Here is a 22,011-nt window from a genome sequence, read left to right on the forward strand (position 1 = left end):
ATGCTTTTTGAAATAATTTTTATGAGTTTTGAGCAAACCTAAAAACCTAAAAACAATATATTATCAAAAATGAAGGGAAGTACCTTAATATGTCTGCCACATGTGTGCTCTACTTGAGCACTAAGGAAACTGAGCTATAGATCGAGTGTATGTCTCTTACAGCTATTTAAGGACACTCATGGGAGCTGTAACTTGAATAATTTTCAGTAATGTATGTGGTGTTACAAAGAGTATAAAAAGATGGCACTACATTTCTTAGCACATTGTTACATAGGGGATGAGATTTTGGAAGATCAATGAGCTTCTTCAAAACCACCCCTCAGGGCTTCCCTGGTGGCGCAGTGGTTGAGAGTCCGCCTGCCGATGCAGGGGACGCAGGTTCGTGCCCTGGTCCGGGAAGATCCCACATGCCGCGGAGCGGCTGGGCCCGTGAGCCATGGCCGCTGAGCCTGCGCGTCCGGAGCCTGTGCTCCGCAACGGGAGAGACCACAACAGTGAGAGGCCCACATACCGCAAAAGAAAAAAAAAAAAGACCACCACCCCTCAAGGGCTTCCCTGGTGGCGCAGTGGTTAAGAATCCGCCTGCCATGCAGCAGACACGGGTTCGAGCCCTGATCTGGGAAGATCCCACATGCCACGGAGCAACGAAGCCCGTGCGCCACAACTACTGAGCCTGTGCTCTAGAGCCCGCGAGCCACAACTACTGAGCCCGCGTGCCACAACTACTGAAGTACGCGTGCCTAGAGCCCCTGCTCCACAACAAGGGAAGCCACCGTGATGGGAAGCCCACGCACCGCGACGAAGAGTAGCCCCCGCTCGCCGCAACTAGAGAAAGCCCGCGCACAGCAACGGAGACCCAACGCAGCCAAAAATAAATAAGTAAAATAAATAAATTTAGAAAAAAGAAACCCCACCCCTCAGCACCTTGCCCCCCCCCCCCAAAAAAATCCCACTTCATTATTAAATTACTCACTTGAAGATTGTGGCATTACTATGTTTTGGCTGGCTATTGTTGAAAAGGTACTTATGTAATAACTTCAGTACCTAGATCTGTTTTTTTCTCCTTAATAGACAAATCATTTGTGACTAATTATCACTCTGAAAACATGTGGACTAGATAAAGAATTAAATGCTTTCGATTTTAGAATTCAGTTTATTCTAGTTCCAGGTCTGATCATAAGCACCACAGGCCCCAGGGCCCTCACTCCTGGAGACTGAGGGTGACACGGGGTTTCTTGCAGGGGTGGAGGGGTGTGTATGTGGGATGGTGTCATGGGCGTGGGTGGGGCTTGATAGATGTTCCCCCCTCACTCCATTTTCACTTCCAGGCTCACATTAATACTAGGCTTGGAGGCCTTCATCCATCCCCAAATCTTTGGGGAGTGATTTTCATTCACCAGCAGGGCTGTGTATAATTCTAGAGTCCTTAAAATGTCTAGAAATTGCACACTAGGCCACAGAAGGAAAGCGGTGTGTGCTAAGCTTCTGAGTCTGTACTGTTTGGGGATAGTGCGGCTTAAATGCAGAGGTTGCTCTGCAGATGTGCACATTCCAAAAGACGGGAAACAGCAGCCTTGTTATTTCTATGTTCATCCTCTGCACTTCACCACCTTGAGTTCTTAGCAGCGTAGCACTGGAATTTGTAGTAGAGACCAAACTGTTACTTAAAAAGAGGAAAGGCTTTGGTATGATTAAAACTAGATTTTTATTGTAAATGAAGTTGATTTCATAGTTCTTTTTTTTTTTTAAGGATAGCGAGGAAATTATTTTTTGTACTAGAAGCCTAATGTATTTTACGTAATTACTATTCTTCAGGTAATCATATCAGTGAAGAACCCTGTTAGAGTAAGCAAATATAAATAATTTGAGGGGGGTAGTTTGTAATAACAGCACCTTCCATTGGTGTGACATTTTGTGAAATACAGAGGCCACAAATATCAATACTTGGATGCATTTCTCACTTGCTCATTGAAACAACGAGAAGTTGAGAGGCAGGGAAAGCAAGTATTTATTATTCTCCTTTACAGATGAGTTATGGGCAGAAAACCCAGCTATTCAGTAGTGGAAGTGATACTGACTACAAAAACCTACATGTTATGGACCGCTGGGCTGGTGCACCTTGCACTCTTCCGTCCTGCCTTCCTGAATTAAAGAAGATGCATGCTTCCATGGGCATTAATCCGCTATATATATTTTTTGGTATCCTTAATAGAAACCATTTAAAATTTAAAGTAAAAAAGACAAGAGAAATTCTAAAATAAGTGTATTATCGTTGGACCTTTAAAATTATCATTTACACAGCCCAGTCTTTAGGATGATTTGCGTTAATTTTACGTGGCAGAAAGATGCTCAAGACAATTTGTTGAAGGTCTTTTTTTCTCAGTGTAAACCTTTGTAGAAGGAAAAGTTGAAAAAACGAAACAAAACGAAGAACCTTTGAGTGTACATGGTGGTGCTTTTTCTTTAAAACTTTTAGAGAGGGCTTCCCTGGTGGCGCAGTGGTTGAGAGTCCGCCTGCCGATGCAGGGGACATGGGTTCGTGCCCCGGTCCGGGAAGATCCCACATGCCGCGGAGCGGCTTAGCCCGTGAGCCATGGCCGCCGAGCCTGCGCATCCGGAGCCTGTGCTCCGCAACGGGAGAGGCCACAACAGTGAGAGGCCCGCGTACTGCAAAAAACAAAACAACAACAACAAAAAACCTTTTAGAGAAGTTAAACTAAAATGCAGTTTAACTTCATACTGACTAAACTTCACATTTGGAATGAGTATGAAGATGAATAGACAGAGTTTGACATATGGGTGTTTGCCAGCCATGTTCTTGAACTTGCCAGGTGGATGTTAAGTGGGTTTTGCATGTGCTTGTCAGATCCCTCCATTGTTTTGGCCACGTGGTGGATCACACCTGAAGTAAGTTAAACAGATAATTTTATTTCTGAAACAGTTCAGAACTAGAAATAAAGAGCCTCTCGTTCGGTCAGATGTTTGCTCTGCTACCAAAGGCTTGCAGCTTAGGGGAGGGGAAGCTTAGTTATGACCCAATATTTATACCTGGGCCATCTGTTAACAGTTTATGTTCACAGTAAGGAGAATGGACATTCTTGAGCTCCAGGAACATTTAGACCTGTCATGACGGTACAGGAGGAAGCCAGCTTGGGGTGCTTCTGTCTCAGACCCTTGTTATTGGTGTCCAATTACAGGTGCTGCCCAGATGACTACATAGGCTGACGCTCCCAGACTTACCAGCCTTTCCTCTCTTTTCCTCAGTCCTCTGAGTCTGTTCTACGTAGAGAGTAAAAACAAAATATAGTCACTAATGACTCTAGGGATATGGACAATTTAAAAATTATATGGCATCAGCTATTGAACAAGTCACAGCAGGAGTTCTGTTAGTGGTAATGATGCAAGGGAAGGTCTTAACTGGCTTTGATGAGATCATGGGCGTTCAATGTGTTTTGCTTTCTTTTCTGCATCTCACCTACTTCTTGAATCCTTTGATTTGTCCAAATCTCTTAATGACAACAGAGAGAATCCCATGGTTGGGTTGATACCATGTTTTAAAGTAAACATAGTAAACTAAAACAGTTTTTCTTTATCAGTCTTAACAGTGAACCAGGTCTGTCATATGTGAATTTTTAAGGCCTTTATTCATTTAAATAATGGAAAAAAGCCTTATACTAAGTTGTTCGCAGTGAAACTAAGTTTTAGAAGTTCTCTGGCAAAGACAATTATATACATTTCGTTAAAGACATTCTTCTGATACCTCTGTACTCTCTGGATCTGATGTATATTGTTGGATTCAGTTCCCTAAAATTTTGTTTAGAATTTTTGCATCTGTGTTCGTGAGCCATATTGGTCTGTAGTTTTCTTATAATATCTTAGTCTGGTTTTTATGTTAGGGTAATGCTGGCCTCTTACCATGATTTGGGAAATATTCCCTCCTCTTCAATTTTTGAGAAGAGTTTGTATAGAATTGGCATTATACTTTCCTTAAATATCCGGTAGAATTCACCTTTAAGCCAACTGGGCCTGGAAATTTCTTCGTGGGAAAGTTTTTGTTTGTTTGTTTGTTGGTTTATTTTGGCTGCGTTGGGTCTTCGTTTGCTGCGTGTGGGTTTTCTCTAGCTGTGGCGAGTGGGGGCCAGTAGTTGTGGCTCGCGGACTCTAGAGTGCAGGCTCAGTAGTTGCGGCACACGGGCCTAGTCGCTCCGTGGCATGTGAGATCTTCCCAGACCAGGGCTCGAACCCATGTCCCCTGCATTGGCAGGTGGATTCCCAACCATGGCGCCACCAGGGAAGCCCCTGTGGGAAAGTTTTAAACTGTAAACCCAATTTCGTTTATAGGTACAGGGCCATTAATTCTATTTCTTCTTGAGTGAACTTTGGTAGTTTATGTTTTCAAGGAATTTGTCCATTTCATCTAAGTTTATTTTATTGGTGTAAAATTTTTCTAGTATCCCCTTATTGTCTTTTTTATATCTGTAGAATCTGTAGTGATCTCACCTGTTTCATTCTTGATATTGGTAATTTGTCTTCTCTCTTTCCTGAACGGTCTGGCTAGAGGTCCATCTTGTCTGAAAGAACCAGCTTTTGGTTTCATTGTTTTTCCATTTTCTATTTCATTGATTTCTGCTCTCATCTTTTATTCCCCTCTTGTGCTTAGCTTAGGTTTCATTTGCTCTTCTTTTTCTAGTTTCTTAAGATGAAAACTGATTTGAGACCTTTTCTAATATAGGCTCTCCTTGTGCTATAAATTTTCCCCTAAATACTGCTTTAGGGCAACCTAAAAATATTGATACGTTGTGTTTTTATTTTCATTCAATTCAAAATACTTTCTAATTTCTCCTTTGCCCTATTGGTTATGTAGAAATATGTTCTTTTTAACTTTTTTTTTTTTAAATTTTGGCTGCGTTGGGTCTTTCTTACTGCGTGCGGGCTTTCTCTAGTTGCAGAGAGTGGGGGCTACTCTTCACTGTGGTACACGGGCTTCTCATTGGGGTGGCTTCTCTTGTTGTGGAGGCTCTAGGCACTCAGGCTTCAGTAGTTGTGGCACACAGGCTCAGCAGTTGTGGGTCGTGGGCTTAGCTGCTCCGCAGCGTGTGGGATTTTCCCGGACCAGGGCTCGAACCCGTGTCCCCTGCACTGGCAGGCGGATTCCTAACCGCTGGACCACAAGGGAAGTCCCATCCTTTACTTAACCTATTTGTGACTTTATGTTTATTGTAGAATTTTTACTATATTGTAATTGGGACTTGTTGTTTTAAGACCCATCTCTGCCTTTTATTGGTTGTTTAAGCCATTTAAATTTATTATGATTATTAACAGCTATCTTATCACAGTCTTCAAGAGATAACATACCATTTAATGTGATGTATAAGAACCTTATAATAGTGTTCCAGTTTCCCACTCCTGGTCTTTATGCTGTTGTTGTCATACATTTTATTTATACATATGTAATTAACCTCACAATACGTTGTTGTTTTTGTTTCAATGGTCAGTTATCTATTTTCTTTCTTTCTTTCTTTCTTTTTTTTTAAAAAATCTTTGGCCATGCAGCAAGGCATGTAGGATTTTAGTTCCCTGATCAGGGATTGAACCCACGTCCCCTGCATTGGAAGCGCAGAGCCGTAACCACTGGACTGCCAGGGAAGTCCCTCAGTTATCTTTTAAAGATACTTAAATAACAAGAAAATTTTAGTTAATGTTTCTAGTGCTCTTTGTTCCTTTGTGTGGGTAGGACATTTTGTCCTATCATTTTCCTTCTGCCTAAAGGACTTCCTTTGACATTTCTTTTAGGGCAGGATTGCTGGTGATGAATTCTTTCAGTTTTTCCATGTCTGAAGAAGTGTTTGTTTCACCTTTGTTTTGAAATATACTTTTGATGAGTACAGGATTCTCAGTTGACAGGTTCTTTTTTTCAATACTTTCAAGTGTTTTTGCCCCATTCTCATTTGCATGGTTTCCATCAAGAAATCTGATGTCATCCATATCTTTGTTCTGTTCTACCTAATGTTTCTTTTTTTCTCTGGCGACTTTATTACTGGTTTGAATAGTTTTATTATGTGTTGATTTCTACATGTTTCTTGTGCTTAGAGTTCATTGAACTTCTTGGATCTGTGTGTTTTGGTTTTCATTAGTTTTGGAAAAATTTTGGCCATTATTCAAATATTTTTTTCTGTCCTTCTCTCTCTCTTCCAATTACATGTATGTTAGATTTCTTAAAGTTATCACACATCTCACTGAAGTGCTGTTAATTTTTTGAACTTCTTTTTCTCTCCATATTTCATTTTGTATAGTTTTGTGTATGGTTTAAGATTCAGTAATCTTTTCTTCTCAAATGTCTGATCTGCCATTAGTCCTGTCCTATATTTTTAATCTCAGACATTGTAGTTTTCATCTTTAGATATTTGATTTTATATCTTTTCAAACATATGGAATATAATCATGATAACTTTTAAAGTCTTTTTCTGCTAATTCTAACTTTTGTGTTGATTCTGGATTGGTTTCAGTTAATTTTTCCCTTCATTTCCATTCCCTTTGTGTCCCATTTCTTTGCATGCCTGCTAATTATTTATTTATTTATTTAGACTGCACCACCACCGCGGGTCTTGTGGCATCTTAGTTCCCCTTAGTACCAGGGATTGAACCCAGGCCCTCGACAGTGAGATGGGAGTCCTAACCATTGGACCGCTGGGGAGTTCTCACATGCATGCTAATTTCTGATTGGATGCCAAGCTTTGTAAATGTTATCTTCTTGGGTGGTGGATATTTTGTATCCCTTGAGCTTTGTTCTGGGGCCACAGTGAAAATAGTTGGAAACAGTTTGGTCTTTTGGGTCTTGATTTTAAGATTTGTTAGGCAGGTCCAGAGCAGTGTTTAGTGTAGGGCTAATTATTCCCCATTACTAAGTCGAGACCCTTCTGAGCACTCTACCTAGTGTGCCCTGAATTACGAGGTTTTCCAGTCTGGCTGGTAGGAAACAGGCACCATCCCCAGCCACACTGAGCCTTAGGGCGTGTTTCCTCCTTTCCTTTATGATGACCCTTTCCTGGCTGGGTCCTCACATGCATGCGCCGATTAACACTCTTTTGAAGGCTTAGGAGCAACCCTTTGCAGATATCTGGGGTTTTCCTCTGGAGAGCTCTCTCCTCTCGGTACTTTTCCTGTGATCTCCAGCTGCCTTAGATTCTCTGACCTACTTCCTTCAGCCACCGCTTCATGTCTCCTCATTGTCTTGGTGCAACCTTCACTGAATGAGTGCTGGCTATCCACTCGCTTCAGGTGATGTCCCCAGAAGTGAATGTATTGGTTAATTGATGATCTGTCTGGCATCCTGAGATCCACACGTATTAAACAATTTATGGAAAATGTTTTAATTTTGAGAGTGAGCTGGAAAATTTCAGCAAGTAAACGTTATAGAAAATCTTTGCTTTAATTTATCTAGTTTTTATAATTCAGAAAAGAATTATAGAGAAGATTTTAGGAAGTAGCAGAATACATATTAGTGATACATTGATCTAGTAACTTCATCCTGTGGTGGATTTAAACATATTTTCTTTATATTTAATGTTTGTAACATTTAGTGTGTAGTTCTAGATGAAGTGCAAGAAACTGAGCATTAAATCTTTGGTGAAGAGTGTCTGTCTTTCTGACTTGATGCTCTTACTAAAAATAATTATTAATACTTTTTAAAAAGTCATTTTTGTAACCCTCTTATTATCTGCTAAAATTCATGCAAAAGCTGATCCAGTGAGATTACCTATCACTATGTTAGTTTTCATTTTCTAGTGGCATAAATTAATCAGAACTCTAGCATAAAGAATATTATGACTTAATAAAGCCATTGTTAGATTAGTATGATGTATTGAAAGTATGTTAATTTAGTGGAAAATGGCATCTATCACAAGTAATTAGAAAGTCAACCTAGGTATATAAGAAGAAAAGTTAAAATAGATATAACTATTGCCTGGCAGGGCTATAAGACAAATGTGTGTTTCATCTTAATTTTTATGAAATAAGTGATGAGCAGTCCAAAGTTTTTAGCCATACAAAAATTGATTACCTGTGTAAAACTTACGTTTATGGGACTAATTTTTTTTTTTTTTTTTTTTTGCGGTACGCGGGCCTCTCACTGTTGTGGCCTCTCCCGTTGCGGAGCGCAGGCTCTGGACGCACAGGCTCAGCGGCCATGGCTCACGGGCCCAGCCGCTCCGCGGCATGTGGGATCTTCCTGGACCGGGGCACGAACCCGTGTCCCCTGCATCGGCAAGCAGACTCTGAACCACTGCGCCACCAGGGAAGCCCGGGACTAATTTTTTTTTTACCAGTGTTTCAATGAAATTACCATTCAGCTGCTTGTTTCTGTTTTACTTTAAAATGAGCTAGTGATTTGTTACGAGATAAATTCTTTCAGCGTAGCAAAATTTTACAAGTCCAGTCTCTTGAGACATAGCAAAATAAACATCAGTATAATTGAGCATGAGTACAAAATACAGATTTCTGAGTTTTCCTTACTTTTAAATGATATTAAGCTTTTAAAAGTTTAAAATGTCACTTAGTTTAAAATGTCAACGATTACAGTAAAAAAAAAAAAAATTAATGTTCCAAGATACCAAAGGTATTTTAATAAAGAGGAATGGTTCATTTGGATTTTTTTCAAAAGATCAGTAACGTAATTTATATCTATACATAACACATACCTTTTTTCTCTCTTATTTTTGTAGGTTCTGCTGGAGACTTACATTTGGCCTCAATGTGAAATTAAAGTAGAAAATCACATCTACATGTATGTTGCTATCAGGATGTTGATTCATTGGTCATGCCTGAAGAGGGAAATTCAGTTCTAGATGGCTGACTGCCAGCAAAAATAAATGCTTACCCTAGATGTCAAGCATCTCTCCTTTTTACTGGAGTGAAAATCCCCTCCAGATACCAACAGAACATCACTGCAGAAAATGCTCCACATTTTAAGGATGTCAGCAACCTAAATTCATGCGCCCTATCTGTACAGTTGTTGTGGATGGTTTACCATCTGAAAGCTCCTCAAGCTCTTATCCAGGCCCTGTATCTGTCTCTGAAATGTCTCTGCTTCATGCTTTGGGTCCAGTGCAGACCTGGCTGGGACAAGAGCTAGAGAAATGTGGCATTGATGCCATGATTTATACTCGATACGTCCTCAGTCTTCTGCTGCATGACAGCTATGACTACGACCTGCAGGAACAGGTATTTACATATTGTAAATGTTTTGTGAAAATTTATGATTGTGTTTACATTTTCCTTCAAAGAGCACTTTTGTATTCTAGCACAAGTTAGACGGCTGGGGTCCACAAACTTCTTAAGCTGTCAGTGAATATAGATGAGCCGCATTACCAAACACACAGTTTGGTTCAGTCATTTTCTCTGACATTTTCTTGATGTTGATTGCATTCTGACACAGACTCTGGATCTTGTCACAGACGGTAGTAGTTTGATGACCCACTGCCTTTGAGTTAGTGCTGCTCCAGAATGTTGGTTTCTACTATTTAGGAAAACCCCACATTGTGATTAGACGTTTTCATCGTTGGGTCTGTTATACTTCTTAACATTCCAAAGTTTAATATTTCATTTTATCTCTAAGAATGATGATAAACTGCTTATTAATCAAAGTGTGTGTTTTGAATCAGTAGACTTAAAATTTTGGTAAAGCATATAACCTTAAAGTGGCCAATATACATTTTACTTGACTTAGGTGCTTAAAGTGAAGAAAGCAACCAAATCTATGTTCTTGAAAAAAATCTCAACTTCAGTCTCACTCTCCAAGAGAAGCTCCTGAATGTGAGGCTTGCTGAAAGGGAGGCAGAGTCATCAGCACTGAACCAGTGAGCTCTGGGTGACTTCTGGGTACAAATTTCATGTAAAAGGGAGTGTTTTGGGAATTCCCTGGCGGTCTAATGGTTAGTACTCCGCACTTCCATTGCAGGGGGCACAGGTTCGATCCCTGGTTGGGGAACTAAGGTCCCACATGCCTTGTGTCACGGCCAAAAGATAAACAACTTTTTAAAAAGGGAGTGTTTTGTGGGCAGTATTTGTTGTTGTTGTTTTAAACCATTGTTACTAACACTGAAAACAGGAGCAAAGTTTCATTGACGGAAGAATCTGGCTTTGACCTTCCAAACCACAGAGCAGTTTCAGAGTCCTGTACATACAGGGGGTTTCACAGCGTGCCTAACATTCTGTCACATGTCAGTTGAGCAGAGTATTTCCCACTGCTGGTGTTCCGCATCCTTTCTAGCTGGACACAACTACATTTCCCCTGCTTCCAGGTTGCTTACTGCCCTGGCTGGTGATTATTAGGTCAAGTAAGGCTTTGAGGGGGTTGACTTAAAACCTAATAATCAGAAAGTGTGTTATTTTGGCGGTCAGTATTTTGCATAATTTTCTTACCAAAGCTCTATTATTTTCCATCATATTTCCAGTAAATGTACTTTAAGGGCAAGTAACATGTTAAATCTACCAACATAGAAGAATTTTTATTTCCAGAAATGAGGAAGATATTCCTCTTAACTCAAAAATCATGTACTTCAGTTGTAAATACGTACGTGTAGGAAACAAATCGTTTTTTAGTAGGAGTTTAATAAGACTTCTTACTTCTTAAAATTGTGTATTAACAGTATCAACACCAATAAATATATTAGCACAAAGTATTTATGTGTTAGGTGCTATAGTACATGGAAAAAGGGGTAAAACATAGGCCTGCTATTAAGATTATAGTGAAGACTTCCGTGATGAGACCTGTTTGTGAATCCCTCTGGTCTCTGTGTTCGCTGTAGGGTGGCGGCGGACGGGGGGTGGGTGTCTTGGCAGCTGTCAGCGGCCTACTGTGTTGATCCTCCCTGTTCTGGTTCATCTTTAGGACACAGGACAGATAAAGGTTAGTGAAAACAGAGCATGTCTGGAATTACAAGGAGAATCCACAGGGAATTAAAAGGGCCCTAAAATCCTTTTCTGCTCAGCCCTGGCTCGCACAGTGCCAAGTCCCATGCTGATGGGGAAGGTCAAATTGAAAATGACCTTTCATAGGAGATGACCCATAACTTTTCCATGACTCAAGGAGGAGGATATGCTCACTGTATCCCCCCAGAGAGAGTCAGGGCATAGAGCCAAGGGAATGGCCTGAGCTGACCTTCTGTGATTCAGACTCCACCTAATGGGCATACTCACCAGCCTGCTGTGGGCGAGCAAGCGTGCCACTCTCCTGATCCCTGGGTCACACTGAGGGTGGGCTCACCCCTCATTTGAAGGCCAAGTGACTCCACTTTTGGGTGTTTGTTTCCTTGCATCTTTTCTCACCCCTCAGTCCTTGAATTAGTCTAACCTTGACTTGAAAATGCCTAGTTTTAAGGCCATTGCTTCAACTACTGGCCTTATTTGTCATGTTGAATTCATGGCTTTTCACAGCTTTAGCTAAAAGAAACACACAAAGAGCTCTTGAGTTCTGAGAAACAGATTTTGTACTTGTCTCAGCAGCCCCTGGTGATTGGGTAGGAAGTACAGCTGATCAGGCCCTGGTCTTGGTTGAGGCTGACTAACAAACAGAGTTACATGTAAACCTCTGATTTGGGCAGGTTTGTAAATACAGTTGTGGCGACAGCTGTGTACTGCGTAGTGCTGCAGAACAACTGCCTTTTAATACGTAGATATTATAGGTGGGTCATAGTAATTTTATTTCCACAAATTCTATTTTTTTTCTTTTTTCTTTTTGTCAAGATTACCATATTCTGATAAATGTATGCTTAGATAAATCAGGAATTCACTATTCATCATTTTTAGATGTAAATATAAACTACTTTTCTAACCCATCCTTCAAGGTCCAGGTCACCTTCCTCTGAATCCACTTCTGATAATTCCTGATGAAAACAATGGCTTCTTCTTCCAAACTTGACCATGTTTCTACTATAGAGCTCTTAATTATAGTTATTAGAATGTATTATCTTTCCCAGTAGTTTATAAGATGCTTAATGGCGGAAATCATATATTCATCTTAAAAATTTTTTTTAACTTTTTTCTTTTTTTTTTTTGTGGTACGTGGACCTCTCACTGTTGTGGCCTCTCCTGTTGCGGAGCACAGGCTCCGGACGCACAGGCTCAGCGGACCTGGCTCACGGGCCTAGCCGCCCCGCGGCTTGTGGGATCTTCCCGGACCGGGGTACGAACCTGTGTCCCCTGCATCGGCAGGCGGACTCTCAACCACTGTGCCACCAGGGAAGCCCCTAAACTTATTTTTTGAAATAATTTCAAACATCAGAAGGATTGGAAGAGTACGACAAAGAACCTCAGTCAGCCCCAGTTGCTAACATTTTCCCACTTTTACTTTATTTCTCTCCTCTCCTTTTTATGCCCGCTTATCCTACATAAATCAGCATATTATATATATATTTATTTATTTATTTTGCGTTTTTGAATTATTTTATTTATTTTTTGTACAGCTGGTTCTTATTAGTTATCCATTTTATACATATTAGTGTATATATGTCAATCCCAATCTCCCAATTCATCCCACCACCACCCCCCGCCCACCACTTTCCCCCCTTGGTGTCCATACATTTGTTCTCTACATCTGTGTCTCAATTTCTGCCCTGCAAACTGGTTCATCTGTACCATTTTTCTAGGTTCCACATACATACGTTAATATACGATATTTGTTTTTCTCTTTCTGACTTACTTCACTCTCTGTGACAGTCTCTAGATCCATCCATGTCTCTACAAATAACCCAATTTTGTTCCTTTTTATGGCTGAGTAGTATTCCATTGTATATATGTACCACATCTTCTTTATCCATTCGTCTGTCAGTGGGCATTTAGGTTGCTTCCATGACCTGGCTATTGTAAATAGTGCTGCAAACATTGGGATGCATGTGTCTTTCTGAATTATGGTTTTCTCTGGGTATATACCCAGTAGTGGGATTGCTGGGTCATATGGTAATTCTATTTTTAGTTTTTTAAGGAACCTCCTTACTGTTCTCCATAGTGGCTGTATCAATTTACACTCCCACCAACAGTGCAAGAGGGTTCCCTTTTCTCTACACCCTCTCCAGCATTTGTTGTAGATTTTCTGACAATGCCCATTCTAACTGGTGTGAAGCGATACCTCATTGTAGTTTTGATTTGCATTTCTCTAATAATTAGTCATGTTGAGCAGCTTTTCATGTGCTTCTTGGCCATCTGTATGTCTTCTCTGGAGAAATGTCTATTTAGGCCTTCTGCCCATTTTTTCATTGGGTTGTTTGTTTTTTTAATATTGAGCTGCATGAGCTGTTTATATATTTTGGAGATTAATCCTTTGTCCGTTGATTCGTTTGCAAATATTTTCTCCCATTCTGAGGGTTGTCTTTTCGTTTTGTTTGTAGTTTCCTTTGCTTTGCAAAAGGTTTTAAGTTTCATTAGGTCCCATTTCTTTATTTTTGTTTTTATTTCCATTACTTTAGGAGGTGGATCAGAAAAGATCTTGCTGTGATTTATGTCAGAGTGTTCTTCCTCTGTTTTCCTCTGAGAGTTTTATAGTGTCTGGTCTTACATTTAGGTCTCTAATCCAGTTTGAGTTTACTTTTGTGTGTGGTGTGAGGAAGTGTTCTAATTTCATTCTTTTACATGTAGCTGTCCAGTTTTCCCAGCACCACTTATTAAAGAGACTGTCTTTTCTCCATTGTATATCTTTGCCTCCTTTGTCATAGATTAGTTGACCATAGGTGCGTGGGTTTATCTCTGGGCTTTCTAACTTGTTCCATTGATCTATATTTCTCTTTTTGTGCCAGTACCATACCGTCTTGGTTAATGTAGCTTTGTAGTATAGTCTGAAGTCAGGGAGTCTAATTCCTCCAGCTTCGTTTTTTTCCCTCAAGACTGCTTTGGCTATTTGGGGTCTTTTGTGTCTCCATACAAATTTTAAGATTTTTTGTTCTAGTTCTGTAAAAAATGCCATTGGTAATTTGATAGGGATTGCATTGAATCTGTAGATTGCTTTGGGTCGTATAGTCATTTTCACAATATTGATTTTTCCAACCCAAGAACATGGTATATCTCTCCATCTGTTTGTATCATCTTTAATTTCTTTCATCTGTGTCTTACAGTTTTCTGCATACAGGTCTTTTGTCTCCCTCGGTAGGTGTATTCCTAGGTATTTTATTCTTTTTGTTGCAATGGCAAATGGGAGTGTTTCCTTATTTTCTCTTCCAGATTTTTCATCATTAGTATATAGGAATGCAAGAGATTCCTGTGCATTCATTTTGTATCCTGCAGCTTTAGCAAATTCATTGATTAGCTCTAGTAGTTTTCTGGTGGCATCTTTAGGATTCTCTATGTATAGCATCAGGTCATCTGCAGTGACAGTTTTACTTCTTCTTTTCCAGTCTGTATTCCTTTTATTTCTTTTTCTTCTCTGATTGCCGTGGCTAGGACTTCCAAAACTATGTTGAATAATAGGGGTGAGAGTGGACATCCTTGTCTTGTTCCTGATCTTAGAGGAAATGCTTTCAGTTTTTCACCATTGAGAATGATGTTTGCTGTGGGTTTGTCATATATGGCCTTTATTATTTTGAGGCAGGTTCCCTCTATGCCCACTTTCTGGAGAGTTTTTATCATAGTGGCTGTTGAATTTTGTCAAAAGCTTTCTCTGCATCTATTGAGATGATCATATGGTTTTTCTTCTTCAGTTTGTTAATATGGTGTATCACATTGATTGATTTGCGTATATTGAAGAATCCTTGCATCCCTGGGATAAATCCCACTTGATCATGGTGTATGATCCTTTTTTTTTTTTTTTTTTTTTGTATGATCCTTTTAATGTGTTGTTGGATTCTGTTCGCTAGTATTTTGTTGAGGATTTTTGCATCTGTATTCATCAGTGATACTGGTCTGTAATTTTCTTTTTTTGTAGTATCTTTGTCTGGTTTTGGTATCAGGGTGATGGTGACCTCATAGAATGAGTTTGGGAGTGTTCCTTCCTCTGCAAATTTTGGGAAGAGTTTGAGAAGGATGGGTGTTAGCTCTTCTCTAAATGTTTGATAGAATTCACCTGTGAAGCCATCTGGTCCTGGACTCTTGTTTGTTGGAAGATTTTTAATCACAGTTTCAATTTCATTACTTGTGACCGGTCTGTTCATATTTTCTATTTCTTCCTGGTTCAGTCTTGGAAGGTTATACCTTTTTACGAATTTGTCCATTTCTTCCAGGTTGTCCAATTTATTGGCATAGAGTTGCTTGTAGTAGTCTCAGGATGCTTTGTATTTCTGCGGTGTCTGTTGTAACTTCTTTTCCAATTTTATTGATCTGAGTCCTCTCCCTCTTTTTCTTGATGAGTCTGGCTAATAGTTTATCAATTTTGTTTATCTACTCAAAGAACCAGCTTTTAGTTTTATTGATCTTTGCTATTGTTTTCTTAGTTTCTATTTCATTTATTTCTGCTCTGATCTTTATGATTTCTTTCCTTCTGCTAACTTTGGGTTTTGTTTGTTCTTCTTTCTCTGGTTCCCTTAGGTTAAGGTTAGACTGTTTATTTGAAGTCTTTCTTGTTTCTTGAGGTAGGCTTGTATTGCTATAAACTTCCCTCTTAGAACTGCTTTTGCTGCATCCCATAGGTTTTGGATCGTCATGTTTTCATTGTCATTTGTCTGTAGGTATTTTTTGATTTCCTCTTTGATTTCTTCAGTGATCTCTTGGTTATTTAGTAACGTATTGTTTAGCCTCCATGTGTTTGTGTTTTTTACATTTTTTCCCCTGTAATTTCTAATCTCATAGCGTTGTGGTCAGAAAAGATGCTTGATATGATTTCAGTTTTCTTAAATTTGCTGAGGCTTGGTTTGTGACCCAAGATGTGATCTGTCCTGGAGAATGTTCTGTGTGCACCTGAGAAGAAAGTGTGATCTGCTGTTTTCGGATGGAATGTCCTATAAATATCAATTAAATCTATCTGGTCTGTTGTGTCATTTAAAGCTTGTGTTTCCTTATTAATTTTCTGTCTGGATGATCTGTCCATTGGTGTAAGTGATGGGGTAAAGTCCCCCACTATTATTGTGTTACTGTCGATTTCCTCATTTATAGCTGTTAGCAGTTGTCTTATGTATTGAGGTGCTCCTATGTTGGGTGCATATATATTTATAATTGTTATATCTTCTTCTTGGATTGATTCCTTGATCATTATGTAGTGTCCTTCCTTGTCTCTTGTAACATTCTTTATTTTAAAGTCTATTTTATGTGATATGAGTATTGCTACTCCAGCTTTCTTTTGATTTCCATTTGCATGGAATATCTTTTTTCATCCCCTCACTTTCGGTCTATATGTGTCCCTAGGTCTGAAGTGGGTCTTTTGTAGACAGCATATATGTGGGTCTTGTTTTTGTATCCATTCAGCAAGCCTGTGTCATTTGGTTGGAGCATTTAATCCGTTCACGTAATTATCAATATGTATGTTCCTTTTATCATTTCCTTGTTATGGGTTTGTTTTTGTAGGTCCTTTTCTTCTCTTGTGTTTCCCACTTAGAGAAGTTCCTTTAGCATTTATTGTAGAGCTGGTTTGGTGGTGCTGAATTCTCTTAGCTTTTGCTTGTCTGTAAAGCTTTTGATTTCTCCATCGTATCTGAATGATATCCTTGCCGGGTAGAGTAATCTGGGTTGTAGGTTCTTCCCTTTCATCACTTTAAATATGTCATGCCACTCCCTTCTGGCTTGTAGAGTTTCTGCTGAGAAATCAGCTGTGGACCTTATGGGAGTTCCCTTGTATGTTGTCATTTTTCCCTTGTTGCTTTCAATAATTTTTCTTTGTCTTTAATTTTTCCAATTTGATTACCATGTGTCTCGGCGTGTTTCTCCTTGGGTTTATCCTGTATGGGACTCTCTGCGCTTCCTGGACTTAGGTGGCTGTTTCCTTTAGGGAAGTTTTTGACTATAATCTCTTCAAATATTTTCTCGGGTCCTTTCTCTCTCTCTTCTCCTTCTGGGACCCCTGTAATGCGTATGTTGTTGCGTTTTATGTTGTCCCAGAGGTCTCTTAGGCTGTCTTCATTTCTTTTCATTCTTTTTTCTTTAGTCTGTTCTGCAGCAGTGAATTCCACCATCCTGTCTTCCAGGTCACTTATCCATCCTTCTGCCTCAGTTATTCTGCTATTGATTCCTTCTAGTGTATTTTTTATTTCAGTTATTGTATTGTTCATCTCTGTTTGTTTGTTCTTTAATTCTTCTAGGTCTTTGTTAAACATTTCTTGCATCTTCTCGATATTTGCCTCCATTCTTTTTCTGAGGTCCTGGATCATCTTCACTATCATTATTCTGAATTCTTTTTCTGGAAGGTTGCCTATCTCCACTTCATTTAGTTGTTTTTCTGGGGTTTTATCTTGTTGCTTCATCTGGTACATAGCCCTCTGCCTTTTCATCTTGTCTGTATTTCTGTGAATGTCAGCATATTATTTCTTAAGACTGGATTTTCTCTTAGCCGTAGAACAGTTGTAAAATTCAGGAAGTTAACACCGACACATTATTATCTAATCTACTGTCAGTGTTCAGTTATTGTTAGCTGTCCCATTGATGTCCTCCACTGTAATTGTTTCCCTCATCTAGGGTACTGCATTGACCTTCGTGGTCACATCTCTTTAATTTCTTTTAATCAGGAATAGTTCCTCATCTTTCCTTTGTGTCTCATGATGTTGACAGTTTTGAAGAGAACAGGGCAGTTATTATTTTGCAGAATATCCCTTATTTGGGTTTGTCTGATGTTTCCTCCTGTTTAGAGTCAGCTTATGATTTATGGGAGTACCGTTGTGTAATGTTACTGAAGCGATGAGTTTCCCTCTTTTCTGTGCGTCACGGTGGACAGCACATGATGTCAGTCTGTTTCATTCTTGTTGGCGCTGACTTTGGTTCAGATGGTGGCCGCCAGGTTTCTGCACCGTAAAGCTGAACACTTCTCTGTGTAGTTTTCGGGTCACCTGTCCAGAGGAGACTTTTGAGTTTGCCGTCCATAGATGACTCCCACCTGAATTAATTATTACTTTGATGGTCGCAAAATGATGATCTTTTTTCTAACTTGGTTATCCCATGTACATTTAGTCATTGGCGTGTGCTGCAGTGCCTTCCATCTTTTTAAAATTAATCTCCTTGTTGTGTAGAGAACACTGCCGTAGGCCAACTGCAGTGCCGGCCATTTCCTGCCACATCTTGAAGCTAAGTGGTATTTTCCCTGCTTTTACTCACCTGGAAATATATGTTCGGAGGGGTTAGGTGACATGCCTAAGGCCGGGTGGTTAGTAATGAGTCAGGATTTAAACTCATGTCTGGCAGCCAAATCCCGTGCCCATTTGTTATGTCAGAGTTTTGTTTTTGTTGGCTTTTGTATGTAACAAATAATTGTTGAATGAATAACATTAAAACACTCTACTGTAAAGGCAAGTTTTAGAAACTACGTGGAATTGGTTTACTGTTGTTTAATGCACTGTGGGCTTTAGAGGTGGGGAAAGATCGCTTTGCCTTCTCAGCTCACAGTTGAACTATGAGCTGAGTGCCCTTGGAGCAGACGTGAGCGGCAGACAGCGGTGTGCCTTGCTAGGAGGTCGGAGCATTAGCCTGGCTCCTGCAGCTCTTAAAACAGACTGTGTTACATTATTCCAGAATATTTCACAGTCTTATTAAAAATGACTGAAAGGAAAGCTATAGTAAAACTGTAATTTAAAGGTGGGAGTTACCTTTTCTTGTCCTGAGGATCATGGTCAACAGCAAGTTCCCAATAACCTGTCATGAGTAGGAAGAATTATTTTAGGAAGGTGGAACTGCCTTTCACCACATCATTCTTATACAACCCCAGGCAGTCTTAGTTTTCCTATGTAGCCAATTACGTTAAAACCACCATCCAAGAGTTTATTAAGACATTTCTTACGTCTTTATATTTTAATGTTCTCAGCATCATGAAAGCTTTGTTTGTCTGGTCCGTGATTATGACAGAAAGCCCAGCTTGGTCTGTCTTCAACAGAAGCAATGGTAAAACACAAGCCCATGTGCATCATGTGCCGCACGTGAGCCCCGAGCTGGAGCGCTCACTTCCAACACAGGGCGCCTCATTTAACCCTCACAGCCACCCTGCTGTCCCCATTCCACAGGTGGTGGTACTTAGACACAGTGGCTAAGTAACTTGCCCAGCATCACACAGCTAGTAAACATTGGAGCATTTATTGGTTTTAAAGCTTGAAATGTCCATGGGGTAGGGCTGGCCTCAGCGGCAGCTTGAGGAGCCTTCAAAGAATCAGTGCCTCATCTTGAAGTTTGCCTTCTCTGTTGCCGTTATTCTCGAGCTTCCCCGCTCCCCTCCTCACTGTAAGCCCAGACTCCCACCCTCATCCGTGCATGACCGGTCCCTGACCCAGCTGCTAGGATGAGGGGACTTTGGTGCCTGGGCTGCAAGCACTTGGAACCATGAGGACTAAGAATTGGAGAGGGTGGGCTCCCAAGGAAATCTGGGATGATGAGGGTGCTGACCCATCAAAAAGAAGCGCTCTCTAAATACCTGTGTACAAAGTCACGCTTTCTTATTATAAATTTAAATTTTAGTAAATATTCCCTGATTGTACTACATTCTAAGATTTGGGCCTCAAACAAACCACTTGCTAATGTTATCCACTCTCTTCATGATTTTGTTCTCTCTGCTACTTCTAGGACTTTTATCTTTGCAGACCTCCTCTGAAATTGTCCTTTCATGATAGACCCTCAACCTGTGTGATTGCTTTAGATGTTCTTACGATGTTAGATTTTTTTTTTTAGGTCCCAAGGCTCCCAGGAACTTCATTAACTGTTGCAGATAGGGAGCAACTCTGGATTCTGTACAAGAATTAAACTTTTAATTGAGGTATAAAATGCATACAGAAAGGGTACAAATTAGTGAATTTTCACAAAGCTTGTATCTATGTAATTACTCCCAGAAAAATAAATAGAACATTCCATTGACACAGAAGCCGCGGCCACCCCTGCCCCACACAGGTTTAGAATTCCTCATGTGTCCAGAGGGGAATCCAGCAGACTGTGGCTTCTGTTTTCCACTCCTTCCTTTTTCTGGGATCCTGATGCCTACATCTCTAGTTTTTTCTCTCCAGCTCTTGAGAGACCACCCCCAGCTCCACTGGTTTATTGCCTCTTAAAGGCTACCTTTTTCTCAGCCTTTTGTCCGGGGCCTGGAATGGGTACATTTCCCAAGGGAGAAAGCAGCCTTAGCTGTCCCTCCCTGGAACGGTCCTTCCTGCTTTTCTCAAGGCCTGGGTGGCTCAATAGGTCACTAATGACTTAGCGCGGGCGTTGGGTGTTTGGTTTGGTTTGGTATGTTATCTGGCTTTTCTGGTTAGCCTGGGCAGGAGAGTTGATCTGCTGCCAGTTTTTTGGTTTTTTTGTTTGTTTTGTTTTTTTTAAGGCAGTTTTTTTAGAGCACTTTTAGATTCATAGTACAGTTGCGAGGAAAGAATAGAGATCCCATATCCCCCGTGCCTCCACATATGCACAGCTTCTCGCACCATCAGCATCCCTTGCCAGAGTGGTACCTTTGTTACAATCAACAGACTTGCATTGACATCATTGTTACCTAAAGTCCATAGTTTACATGAGGGTTCACTCTTGGTGTTGTACATTCTGTGGGTTTGGACAAGTGTGTCATGACATGTATCCACCATTATAGGATCAGACAGAGTAGCTGCACAGCCCTAAAAATCTGTTTGCTCTGTCTCGTCATCCCTCCCTCTCCACTAACCCCCGGTGACTGCTTTTTTTACTGCCTCCATAGTTTTATCTTTTCCGTCATCAGGATCGTACAGTACGCAGCTTTTTCAGATTGGCTTCTTTCGCTTAGTGATATGCGTTTAAGGTTCCTCCATGGCTTCAGTGCCTTGCTGGCTCATCTCATTTTAGTGCCGAGTGACAGTCACTGTCTGGATGGACCACGGTTTATTTATCCCTTCACCTACTGAAGGACATACTGGTTGCTTCCAAGTTTTGGCAATTCCCAGTAAAGCTGCTGTAAGCATGCGTGTGCGGGTTTTTGTGTGGAAGTAAGTTTTCAGCTCCTTTGGGTGAATACCAAGGAAGCCTGATTGCTGGATGGAATGGTAAGGGTATGTTTAGTTTTGGAAGAGACTGCCACACTGCCTTCCGACGTGGCTGCACCATTCTGCGTTCCCACCAGCAGTGAGCGAGAGTTACTGTTGCTCCACGTTCTCGCCAGCATTTGCTGTTGTCAGTGTTCTAGTTTTTGGCCATTCTAAAGGTGTGTAGTGGTATCTCACTGTTGTTTAATTTGCATTTGTCTGATGACATTATGTAGAGCATGTTTTCATATGCTTATTTGCTATCTGTATATCTCCTTTGATGAGGTGTCTGTTGAGGTCTTTGGCCTATCTTTTAATCAGGTTGTTTGTTTTCTTATTATTGAGTTTTAAGAGTTTTTTGTGAATTTGTGTAGCAGTTCTTGCAGATGTGTCTTCTGCAAACATTTCTCCCTGTCTGTGGCTTGTCTTCTAATTCTCTTGACATTGTTTTTCACAGAGCAGTTTATATTTTAATGAAATCCAACTTACCCATTTTCTCTTTCATGGATTGTCCACCAGTTACTTTTTAAAAGAGGGTGTTCATTTGTTTTCTTGTTTAGTTTGGTGTTTATTTTGCTTATCTTCTCCTCAGTCTTTCTTTGACCACCATATTTAAAAAGAAACCTTCCATTCTCAGTCCTCTTTTCTACTTAATTTTTCTTCATAACACTTGTTGCTACCTGGAATTGTATGATTATTTGTGATATTTTATGTTTATTTGTATGTCTCCTCTGCTGGAATATACAATTCATGAAGTTAGGGACCTTGTCCGCCATGTTTTCTGCTGTATTCCCAGCCCTTAAAGCAATTCATGGGATGTAGAAGATGCTCAGAGATTTATTAAAGAAATGAATAGATGTGTGCTTCTTTCTCAGGTGTATGACTTGTGTGTGGAGGGGGAAACATGATGGAGGTGAGTGCAGATGTCATA

General features: G+C 40.2%; 1 protein-coding gene across 5 annotated transcripts in view; it reads left to right on the forward strand.

Annotated features, from left to right (window-relative positions):
• The window catches only part of KIAA0232 (KIAA0232 ortholog), a 92,193-nt gene that overhangs the window by 24,561 nt on the left and 45,621 nt on the right, over positions 1-22,011 (forward strand). For all 5 annotated transcript variants that reach the window (XR_007477064.1, XM_033419465.2, XM_004265148.4 and 2 more), the window contains exon 2: positions 8,721-9,219. Coding sequence is in view for 4 of the 5 variants with exons in the window: in XM_033419465.2 (XP_033275356.1) it covers positions 8,989-9,219 (231 nt within the window). In the remaining variant the exon portion in view is untranslated. The remainder of the gene's footprint in view (positions 1-8,720; positions 9,220-22,011) is intronic.

The sequence above is a fragment of the Orcinus orca genome, chromosome 4, assembly GCF_937001465.1.
Source record: "Orcinus orca chromosome 4, mOrcOrc1.1, whole genome shotgun sequence".
NCBI classification, from domain to species: domain Eukaryota; kingdom Metazoa; phylum Chordata; class Mammalia; order Artiodactyla; family Delphinidae; genus Orcinus; species Orcinus orca.